This window comes from Patagioenas fasciata, chromosome 1 (genome assembly GCF_037038585.1).
Source record: "Patagioenas fasciata isolate bPatFas1 chromosome 1, bPatFas1.hap1, whole genome shotgun sequence".
In the NCBI taxonomy this organism is placed as follows: domain Eukaryota; kingdom Metazoa; phylum Chordata; class Aves; order Columbiformes; family Columbidae; genus Patagioenas; species Patagioenas fasciata.
This window is the reverse complement of record NC_092520.1, coordinates 208,029,167-208,041,266: the sequence shown is the minus strand read 5'-3', so window position 1 is coordinate 208,041,266 and position 12,100 is coordinate 208,029,167. Positions and strand designations below refer to the sequence as shown.

Below are 12,100 nucleotides of genomic sequence, written 5' to 3'. Positions count from 1 at the left end.
CACACTCATGTCTCGCCACTGTAATAGTTAGTAATTACTGACATTATTTCTAGGTGGACAGCTAACACAGAGATACCTTTCAATATTGGATAATAATGACAAACCAGAGGATCATCCCAGAGCGATATTCCCATGTGAAGCTTTTTGGACATTTATCTAATGATTTTATCAACTTGTTTCACAACCAAATGATGTGAATCGGCTTGCTATGGGGCAGCCAGGCATCTCCAAGACGGACAACTATGGGTTATCAGCTGATTCCATGTTGTTTCCCAAGACGACTCATATGACTAGAAGTAGATGATGAGTTCGAGGTTGCCCTTGAAGCCAGCACTTGCTAATCCGCCACTTCTCCCTCCTTTTTATATCCCCAAATACATCCTTAGAACATGATGATGTTAGATGGACAGCTTATTTCAACGTAAAAATCCCCAGTGGTAAATCACAGGGATTTACGTGACTGCTAGAAAGTGAGATGGAGGAGAAGAGAAAACAAAATCATCCTGTATTTCACAAGAGTCTCGTCTCACGTGCACCGTGGGCCAAAGCAGAGAAAGGTCTTAAAGGAAATCCCCTCTCTAAGAGTCTTTTTGCTGCCCCTGTCTGTACGTATCAGAAATTACATGAACAACATTTACAGTATTTTTTCCTATGACCACAATACTTAGGCAAGATGTCTGTATGGAATAATTTTATATCTAGAAGGAAAATACATCATGAACAAACCAAAGTTTTTAAGATATTACCTGGAAGTTGGCAAAGGGGGTGCAAAATCAGTGGTCACAATGTAAGAAAATAAGCTAATGTTACAGCCTTGTTCCTACAAGCTTGCTCTTTTTTTTTCCCCTGTATGAAAATATATCCACCAGTGATGGTGTATTTTCAAAGATGTTTACAGAGCAAGAGCAAATGCCATCTCCTGTCAAATCACCTGCAAACGTCTAGACAGAAGAAAAGGCTGCCAGTCTCAGAAGGATTTGGCTGTGTAGCTCTTTTCCCATGGCTTTTTAAAAATCAGTATCAAGAGAGTTACAGCAGGCAGAATATTTTCCAAGCATCCACTATCATTGGATATGCATGTGTATTGTGAGATAAAACTGAAGATTACAATGCTTTGGGAAGTGAGGATGAAGAATCTTTAAATAAGCAGATAGTAATAAAAAAAAATCTAAAAAGCATATAAGTTTCTCAGCTTGTTCTGGATAAAAAGTTGTTTTTTATCTTGAGAACTTTCAAAATCCAGCAAAACAGTCAGAGTTACTCTATCTGACATTTGTCCATCTTCTGATGTAGGTGGATTTTTAGTATGTTACTTCTAAACTTTCTGGTGACAGAAAAGATTTTCAAGAGTAAATAAATGTGGGCCAAGTTTACAACTTGGGAAAAATGCTACTTTGTGTTAATCAAAAACCAGAATGTAGTTGTCATGGTGATGAAGGTATCCTGTCCTATTCTGTTCCTTGGTATTACGATAGCAATCTAAGATGACCTCGATGATACAAGATGCTTAGGGCAGAGAAAACATCTTCACTAATACAGCTGTAAAACACATTTGAAACCTCACCAGTGCACCAGTGCGGAGGAGTCCATATTATTTAAGTTTTGACTATTTTATTCTTAATATAGGAATCAATTCGTATATCAGTGAAATAATTTGAAGGCAAAACGCTGATTTATTCTCGCCTTCCTTTGGTAGCAAACTATTCAATCAAAGACAAGCAGTACCTAACTGAACTTTATGATCGCTCTGAATGTGATTTCTCAAAAGGAAATGCATTTGTCAGTAGATAATGATCATGGTATAAGGAACGGGTGGGTAAACTATTCATGTACAATAAAATAAATAAGACCTGAATGCCAAAGGATTTTTGCTGTGCTAAACTTAACAGGCAGCAAATTAGATTTAATCCCAGACATTTTAGTAGGTTGTACTACGTACATTAGAAATTATTAGGTTATAAACGAAATATTATAACAGTAAAACAAACACAAGGAAGTTTGACTAAGAATAACAAATAATTACATTTAAAAAGCAGGTTCCCTGATTCATGGGCCAGATTAAGAGTTGGTCTCAAAGACTTTTTCCATCTCCATAAGAAGCAGCATTTCATCTCAGCGAATCTGAGCTAATCGCACTAGTTTTGGCAGCCCCAATTTTATGCACATTAAACTGAGATTTTTTCTTAAAATTCAAGAAATGTTGGCAAAACAACAGTGGTGACAGTCCTGGTGTATGACACAGCACACGCTACAGACAAGCCGGGCAATATTCTCAAGGGAACATTCATTTATGGTGCTGCATAAAACGTCTTTCAGTGTTTTCAGGCACTCAGACACACTGGCCATAAGCACAGTAGAGATGCTTATGAATAAATAGAAGATAATACCGCCATTCACTCTGAAAGAAATGACTTTCTTTAGCCTTCTCAAAATGTTTTAGGTCACGTTTTATTTCACTGTTAAATATATTTTCAGAACTCAACCGTTTTCTTTCCAAAGAAAATCCATTTGTTTGTCTCGGGATTCTGGCTCTGTAATTTTAGTCAAACAACTACTGTGGCAGGCAGGAGCCACAACATGGGAGGGCAGATGAGGACCTGATTTATGAGCCACGTTTTCTCTTTTGTCTTTTTTTTTTGGGTCAAATCTGCACCTACAAAGAATCATGTCCGGCAATGGGACCATTCATAAAGCCAAATTAAATTCCATGGCGAGCACAGAACTGTTTTCAAAACGGTGTTTCAAGCTGAAAAGCGTGCCACAAGCGAAGAAAAATTACAAGCACAAATTGCTTATTGGAGACAAATTACCAGGCCCTCCCCAAACCATTCCCTCAAACATTATTAAGTATAATACTACAAAAGGAAAAAGAAAAATCAAACTAGTTACTCTGTACAGACTCTCTGGCATGAGACTGCAATCTAATTAGTGGTGTGGCTTGCATCTATATAACTGAATTATCATGACTGTTCTTTTTTATTACTAGTTCCCACATCCAGAAAGGTAGAACATTATCTGCTGCATTGTTTTCATTTACGCTTATTGATACTGAATTTAATTATGTTTTTTCTAGCTCATAGTACTTAGGAAATTGGAAATTGCCTGCTCAAAATTAAAAATATATTAGGGAAATTAATGATCAGTTTACTCATCTGTGAACTGGTTCAGATGACATCTATTTGGTCATTAAACAAAGCAAATGAAGCACCAGACACCTGAAATTTCTATCAATGCGTGCATATTACATGACTGAGGTACGAACTTCCTAGAGGTGAGGAGTCCCCTGAAGGTAGTGGGACCAGCCAGGCATGAAGCGCAGCACATAAATCCATCTCGGCTGGACAAGGGCACACGTGGGGACCCTGCGTGCTCATTGGCAAGGGACAGGGTTGGGAAGGGTTTTACATGCGGTGCTTTTCACGGCTCCCGATCTCATGGCGGCTCGTGGAGAGATGAAGAACAAGTTCCCACTGCGAGCTCAAACAGGCAGCCTTGAACTCAATGGAGAACTACACGCTCAAGAAAGTGAAAAAAACAACCCCAAAACTTCGTCATCAGCACTTGCCAGATCCAGCCCTGCTGTCTCCATTCAACCCTACTCAAGATTTGCTTGTCTGTTCTCACAAGAAGAGGGAACAGACGTCAACTCAAGTACTAATTCTCCTAAACTAACTAGTGCTTTAAAATCCAGTGATCCTGCATATTCATATATTAACTTACATCTGATGAAGCCGATTCAAGGATAATTCCAAATCCTGAAACAGGGGTTTCTGGTTTTAGGGGGGGTTCAACTGCTGGCAGGCTCGATCGTTCTGAGTTTGCTGACAGCTTCTTGTCGTTCTCTGCGGTGCTGGGTTTCTTACTCATGGAAATTGGTTCAACAGTTTTGAGGGGCAGTTTTTTCTTTTTATTCCTCTTTCTTGATATTGTTGACTTTTGCGTGCAAATCAGAGGAACAGGAGGCTGCTGTCTGTTTTGAGTCCCAACTGAACAAAAGAAAGTAAAGAATCAAATTTATAGAAAAAAAGCACATGTATAACCACACAGACACACCATTAAACTATCGACATACTGAAGTCATCTTCTGGGTAAGTGATAGGGTTTCCAACACTGTTTGTGCATGTGAAGCAGTTCTATTTTATCACCTTTGCATAATTTTCCAATCTGTACAAAGGGGATAATGACACTGAGCTCCACGATGAGATTTTTCAAGACATATTGATGAAAAGCATTTTAGGAAAATTAGGAATACGTGGCTCTTTTTCCTAGTGGCCACTGGATGGTTGGTGACATAAAGGACTGAAGCAATGATTAACTTGTATACCCTCTAGAATGACTGAGAATCTCTTTGTCTTTGAGCACCTTTTCCTGATAAAGATAATAAAAGTGCTAATGCAATTACAGTTATTTTTATGAATGTAGTCACAAAGTTAATTAGCTCAGCAAGACCATTTCAAGTACCATTATGTCAAGAATGAGAGAACACACTATTCAATAGTTTAACTTCTGGGAAAAACGTGACTCAAAGTTCTATCAGTTTGTTTTGTGAATACACAGAAACTGAGAGTTCATGTGTTACTGCTGAAATCTAAGAGACCACCTTATTTATTTATCAATATTTTGCATTTTGCAGTATCCACAATCATTTGCATAAATTAAGGCACCAATCCTGAACTTGTATCAATGTGAGCAAGTCCTCCAGCAGAATGCTATGTAGATACAATTATATGTCTGGATCAATCACTAAACAGAACAAAAAAAGCCAAAAGTGCTACACATGCAAATTGAATTCATTCAAGCTAAGAGTGAACTACAAATAGCTCTCATCTAAAAAGCCTGAGGGAAAAAAAACAAACTTTGCAATACAGTTTATTAAAAGATTTCCGGGGTATTTAATTTCTGGCAAGGATTTACAAGACAGTAATTTGTAGTTATCGTTTAGACAGAAGGGTGTTTGAATACTAAAATATGTTATTACACTTTCACTTATATGTTTGCATTTTAGTTTCTCTTCTTTTAGCAACAAAAATGCCAAATGATTTTTTTTTTCTCAGCAAAACCATCATTTCATGCTTACCAGAAAATATGAACTATTCCCAGGCCTTTTCATCATGAGATTCACTAATTAACAAGGTAGTTTTACTGTAGATACGTAATAAATAAGAAATGTTCCTGCTATTGAGGAGCCAGCTCTTCTGGCATAAACCCCAGCTCTGTACCTCTCACCCATAAGCCATATTTAATCACGCACATCATTTCAATGAAATGAGTGCAACTGCAGAAGGAATTCCCTGTTCCAGCAAAGACTAAAACTGGGCCTATGTGCGCTTCTTCGTAAATCAATGACTTTTGGAAGAGTATTTTTATGTTTATCAACTGATATTACAAAACATATCTGATCCTCCCCATGGCTCACTCAAGCATTATACGCAGTGGAGACAAGGAGTTTACTCAGCACTTTGCTCCACCCATGTTTCAGTTAATTATCCAGCACTCCCTTTTCTTACAGAGCTCTTATCCAGCCACTCTTCGAGAGAAACCTCCACAGCTCCACTCCCCATCACCCACAGAATCACAGGACGGTTGGGGTTGGAAGGGACCTCTGGAGATCATCCAGTCCAACCCACCTGCTAAAGCAGGTTCACCAGAGCAGATCACACAGGAAGGTGTCCAGGTGGGTGTGAATGTCTACAGAGAAGGAGACTCCACAGCCTCTCTGGGCAGCCTGGTCAAGGGCTCTGGCACCTCAAAGGAAATAAGTTTATCCTCATGTTTAGATAGAACGTCCTTTGCTTCAGTCTGTGCTCATTGTCTCTCATGCTGGATGGGCAACTCAACTGACAAAACCTCCAACATCTCCAGCTCCTCATTAGTATTAACACTAATTTTTTAGGAAGCAGAGAGGCTGCAGCTTCACAGCGGCCTATGATGACCTGCCTAACTCCTAGCTGCCATGGTCTCATTAACTTGCTGGCTCTAGTGCTCTTCTGGCTCTGCACTGCTCTGCTTCAGCTCCTAACTTGGCATAAAGCTAGATTCAACAGTTTCCCCAATGAACAGATTATTGCTGGTTCAGCCAGTAGAAAGAATTGGTAAACCAGCCTGAAGAAGGGTGGAGGCCACAACATGCAGTGGCTAGCTCAGCTGAGGCTACCACAGAGCTGTAACTTGAAAGATTTTTGAATTAATAGAATCACAGAATCATTTTGGTTGAAGGAGACCCTCAAGATCATCAAGTTCAACCATAACCTAACTCTGGCACTAACTCATGCCCACTTCCCTGGGCAGCCTGTTCCAATGCCTGACAACCCTTTTAGCGAATAATTTTTTCCTAATATCCAATCTGAACCTTCCCTGGTGCAACTTGAGGCCATTTCCTCTTGTGCTATCACTTGTTACTTGGGAGAAGAGACCAACACCCTCCATGCTAATGAAATGCTATACAATAACTTAGAGTGTTATTCCAATGTTTTTTTTACCCCAAAGATTAGTGAACTGGCGAGCAGATAACAGGTAAAGCAGCATTTTGCACCTCTGAATGAATACACCGTGCAGACAAACTGGGGGTGGTTATGGCATATTGACATTCCCACTCAGCTCCCATTACTAGAGTATCTAAGCACATTAGATTTATTTTTAATTTAGCCTTAAAAGATTCCTACAAGAAAATATCCCATGTTACAGGTAAGGATCTGAGAAGTAAAAACTACATTTCCAAGAAGCCTGTGAAAATTTGACGTTGAGTGATGTGTCAAGAGTCCAGGTTCTCCTGAGTCTGCACATAGATTTCTGTCTTGCTAGACCATTCCTCCTAACAAGAAGATGATAGGATGATAGAATCATAGAATCACAGAATCATAGTATAGGTTGGGCTGGAAGGGACCTCTAAAGATCATCTTGTCCAACTTCCCTGTAACGAGCAGGGTCATCTTCAACTAGATCCTTGTCATAGATATACGTGTATGGAACCAGTCGTTGTACCTGCTTGAATCTGCATCAATTTTCGCATGGTCTTGAGCTCTTGAAGAATAGCCTGTAGGGTTGACTGGCAATTACATGTACAGCAGTTTGGTCCAACTGATGAATTCACCATTGGGATTTCTCCTGAAAGAGAGAGGAACGAAATGGGAGAGAGATGATGTAACCCACACAAAAACACCCAAACAACAATTACCAGCAGGTGTTTGAAACTATTATCTATATACCTGATCATGAAATTAGATCCAAAGCAAGAAAGCAAGTAATTTTCAACATGGTTTCTTTGAAGAGGAAGGGGCCACTAGGTTTTATCCAATTACTAGTACGTGAAATTATATACAGTTGGAAATGCAGTTACATGGGCTGGAGAAGACTGCTCAGAGCGTGAATACAATGCGCTCTTCACAGCAGGGCTCTCTATTGTCAGCCTGGTTCATCTTGAATAACAATAGCACCAAACCTCATTATAAACATACTCACTTTATCACATACACACACAAAAAAAGCCCATCTCCCGGAACAGTCTTACAAAGAATGACGAGTCTGTGTAATAAAGGTTTATACTGCACATTAAATGAGGGCCTAAGAATTTTTGAACTGCTTGAATGTTACATGTGATTCTTTACCATGTGAAGAATTGAGAATGAAAATACAACCCCCTATTCAGAGGAAAAGGAAAACAAACCAAAACAAAACAAGATGGAAAAGAACCACAAGCAAGGAAAGCTTTCAAATCTGCTTTCTGTGTGCTAGGGTGCGATTGTTTTCTATGGCATGTTTTCCAGGCCTGTGACCTAGGAGATGGGCTTTCCATAGTTTCCCTTTGAAAATTAATATAGTAGTTCAACAGGTTCTTGTTTTCTAGTAATTCTTACTAGTGTTTAACTGAATTTACACACTTCCAGTTGTAGCCTTTAGCAGTGCTTTTATTACTGCCTTGCTTTCCAGAAGTTTTGCGTTGTAGGTCCTGAATTGGGACAAGCTGCAACAGCTGAGAAATTTCAAGCTTCACCTGAACAGTTGTATCCTGTGCTTTAGTTTAAAATGCTTTAACACTACAAATAAAAATTTCAAAATTCAACAAAACACCCAGTAGTATCTGCTTGAAACTGAGGCCAGAAGTGATGCACCCTCATTCATCTCAAAATGTGCTTACAGTCATTTAAACTGATGGGTATTTTAGTGCTCAAAGTAGGCAAGAGGAGGGATGACCGTTTTATGAAGATCAGTACAAATGGATCTAACAAAAATCATCTTGCTTGGTGTCACATGTGGTAGACTTCAGAGAGTGTATTTCCCTTTTTCTTCCACAGCCTGACAGTTATCAGGTGCCATTTAACTATTACCTACTAAAGTGAACAGAAGCAACTTGTTAATCTTCACTCATAAATCCTCCAATTTTTCATTATTACCTTCCCTTTCCTCCAGAGCCAGACCCGTTTATTAACAGGTTTGGTTTGTGTTGTTTCATTGGTGCTCTCCTGATGTCAGATCCACACAGATTCCCCAACTTCAATCCTCATGTGCAATGGCTGAAAGTCTGGCTCATTCCCAGCCTTTCCTAGTTCTTCCAATGTGTCCCTCCATCCTCAAATCTCCCTCTCAGGTTCTTGTTCTCTACCTCCTTCCATTGAGTCCTTCAGCTTTGATGTAACATCTATCAGATTTGAGCAAACTGGTGGTTGTTCTCCCAACAGTGAACTACTTCTGAAACTAAACTGATGTATCCCTTAAGGATTGCTGACATCTTCTGGGTGTCGCTCTCCTCCTTTCCTCAGATATTTAGGCTGTTCGCACTACTGCAATTACAAATTTTTGTATTTTAAAATGCCATCCATGGACAGAAACTGTTAATACAGCATTAAGATAAATGGAGCAATTTAAGAATCTCTGCAAACCTAGAAAATGTGAATGCAATAGTTCCACTGGCTTCTTCAGCTGTAACTACATCAACTTTTTAAAAGTAAAAAGCGACCTGAAAAACAGGCCAAGAGTCTCAAATTAAAACACAAAACAGGTTACTGACTCAGCAGGACTCTGCCTAGTTTGATCTCACCCTTCCTTTGTACGCTGTCTATTCAAACTCAAAGTTCCTTGGGGCACAGATGGGATTTTATCTTTTCAATGGTCCATAAAGTGTTTAGCCCATTGTTACAAGTACACAAGGGAAAAAAAAAATGTTATCTTTAGCTCTGCAGCAGATTACTCAGAATCCTTCAACTTGGCTCCACCAATACCCTTTACCTATCTGTTAAAGGTAGACTTGTAAGTAGATGACGTTCAAGACTACTTATAATTGAATAGCATCAGCATAACTCTGGAGCTTTCAGTAAGACAAGCAGGTACCCCACAAATGGAGTCCTGGGAAATTAGCAGAGTTTTGTTAATAAAAGATAAATACATAGTAAGAACATCCTTCCTCCAGTGCTTTCAGTTATTTTAGACTAATAAGCTCCATGGGATAAGGCCCATCTATCCTCTTTCTTGATGAGAATCCAATATTCCAGTGGGATCCTGGAAATAATATGTGAAGGGCTACAGTGGGAGACAGGGCTGGTGGCTTTTGTTTCCTTCTTAACAAAGACTCTATATTGCGGTCAATTGCACATGAAAACTTGGACAAATTGTGGCAGTAAAGACCTGTACATCATTCCTGTTGCAATATAACACACTCCTAATGAAAGCGCGCAGGCTCCTGACGGAAAACCAGAGGGTCTATTTTCCCACTGAGGCACGGGGGATTTACATTATAATCCCCATTAGCATTGATAGAAATTACCCATGTAAATCTACCATAGGTACTGGAAATGGGAAAAGAGACCACCAATATTTCAAATCAAAGCAGGGTTCTACTGACTTCATACATATTCATGAGGGTTTTTTATTTTCTTTCTATCCTCCCTCTTCTGATCAGCTCCTGTGTTGTAAGAAACATCTTGTAGAGTGTTCTCAGTCATTGTTCCAAGCACTATCTTTATCATTTTTAGAGGACAAAAGCAACCTTTTCAACTTGTTATAAATCAATTTTTAATTTTAAAAGGAGAGCAGACTTTTTATTTTTATGAAGGAATCTTTAAAGAGCCATCTCCCTCTCTTTTGGAAAGAAGCCAGCAGGCAAATTTGATACCGCCTTGTATGATTGAGAGAAGGAGACGACACAAATGCAGCAGTTGCTTCCTCCGTGTGAGCAGCAAGTAGCCCAGGACAGTGGTTCTTGCAGCTGGATCTGCTGAGAGTGAATCCACCTGGTGTAACATTGCTACAGCAAGTTTACATTTGAAAAGCATGCGAGTGCAATCCACTGAAAATGATCTTGACATAAGCGAAAAGCAATCCAGCTGCTGCATCACTGCTGCATTTGCTTTTCCTTTTCTTCGATGTTTTGTTGTTTGTTTTTTTTTCCAATACTATTTTACTACTGTCTTCTACACCAGCACCTATTAAATATTGATTCCAGCCTCTCCTTGAGCCATCTTTACCATGTTGAGTAGATAACTGTGCTGGTTAAATGGACTTAGATGCCCATTACATTCAAAACTGAGTAATTCAGACAGCCTACAACATATATCTTGGCTTCCTATCCACAAAGGACAGAAAGTTTCTGGGCTCAGACTGCCTCCTACAGATGCCTCGACATCTCCCCAGTGATCACCCAGGCCTGACAGCCCCAGGTAATAAGTTTACATCCTACCTGAACAGTTTTGCTCTGATGAGTTTAAAGAACACGGTAAGTACCATGGAGAAGTATCTCCCTTGGTGTATTGTTCAGCATTTCTACACCCAGCTTTTAAGGACTTTGTCCAACCTTTGAAGAGGATGAGAGGAAATGGCCTCAAGTTGCACCAGGGAAGGTTCAGAGTGGACATCAGCAAACATTTCTTTATGGAAAGGGCTGTCAGGCATTGGAACAGGCTGCCCAGGGCAGTGGTGGAGTCACCATCCCTGGAGGGCTTTAAAAGACGTGTAGATGAGGCTCTCAGGGACATGGTTTAGTGCTAGAGTTAGGTGATGGTTGGACTTGATGATCTTAGGGATCTCTTCCAACCAAAATGATTCTATGATTCTATAACATCTAAAATACTGTGTTCAATGTTCAGGATCCCAATGAAAGGGATGGGGGAATCAGGCATGTTACAGTGGACTCCCAGAAGAGCTACATGCCGGGTGAGGAGGGGTTTCAGAGCCCAGAAACACATCAAAAGTTTTCCTTTCCTAGACACCAGGCTTTGGAGCCAAAGCAGCAAAACCATCCAGCAGTATCACAACACCCCATATGAGGTAGATGCCTCCAACCAAAGAGCTACGCAGATCGTCTTTTCGAAGGTGGCCAGTAGAGAGGGTCTTGCACCCTTCTTTATGTAATAACCTAAGACTTAATTCCTTTCTGCAGCAGGACAGCTGCAGAGGGAGGGGTGGAAGGTGCATCCTGGTGCAGTTCCCCCAGAGCTGGGAGCTTGGACATTCCTCCTGACCAGCCCAGGAGGTCGCTCAACCCAACCCTTCTACTGTGTGTAACCTGTAGGAGATCAAAAAACAGCCGGACCTTTACAAAAAATGGAAATGCTGACATTTTCTTGCACACGGGGCCAAATCCTGTCAACATATTTTAGCTCACACGCTGAATCAGGCCCCTGAGGGGGTAAAGATGCTGCTCCACCTACTTGCTGGATCTGGGAACCAGGCACCAAAGCTGTGCAGGCTTGGGCACTTCTGGGCACGCAGAGAACCGTCCCTGCCGGTGCCCAGGGACTTGCAGGGGAAAGCAGGAGATGGGGGATGAATTTTGGGTCCTTCCACATTCAGAAGGTTGTTATGGTAGGATTTTAAGAGCATAGTTTTAGACTTAGACGCTAAATCCCATCAACTGTTTTCCTTTGCCCCGCTGAACCTGCATCTTAGAAAAAAACTCCACAACTATTTCTTCAATTATAAAATTAATAAATGCAACATATTTCTCCAGGTCATATGGTACCTCTGTGTGAATTACTGTCTGTACAGAGAAACAGTTAATGTGGGGAGACCTGGAGCTGTATGGTTTTTTTAGCACAGTGACAGTATTTCTTAAAAGACAGTACTGAGAATAATCATATTTTTAGTTTGGTTGGCTGGCTGTTGGGTTTTT

At 40.3% G+C, this 12,100-nt stretch overlaps 1 protein-coding gene across 5 annotated transcripts in view; it reads right to left on the bottom strand.

Moving 5' to 3' along the window:
- The window catches only part of BEND7 (BEN domain containing 7), a 49,600-nt gene that overhangs the window by 21,146 nt on the left and 16,354 nt on the right, over positions 1–12,100 (bottom strand). For all 5 annotated transcript variants that reach the window (XM_065862678.2, XM_065862680.2, XM_071803514.1 and 2 more), the window contains 2 exons: positions 6,982–7,104; positions 3,721–3,986 (listed from right to left, as the gene is read on the bottom strand). In XM_065862678.2, the coding sequence (XP_065718750.1) occupies positions 3,721–3,986; positions 6,982–7,104 (389 nt within the window). The remainder of the gene's footprint in view (positions 1–3,720; positions 3,987–6,981; positions 7,105–12,100) is intronic.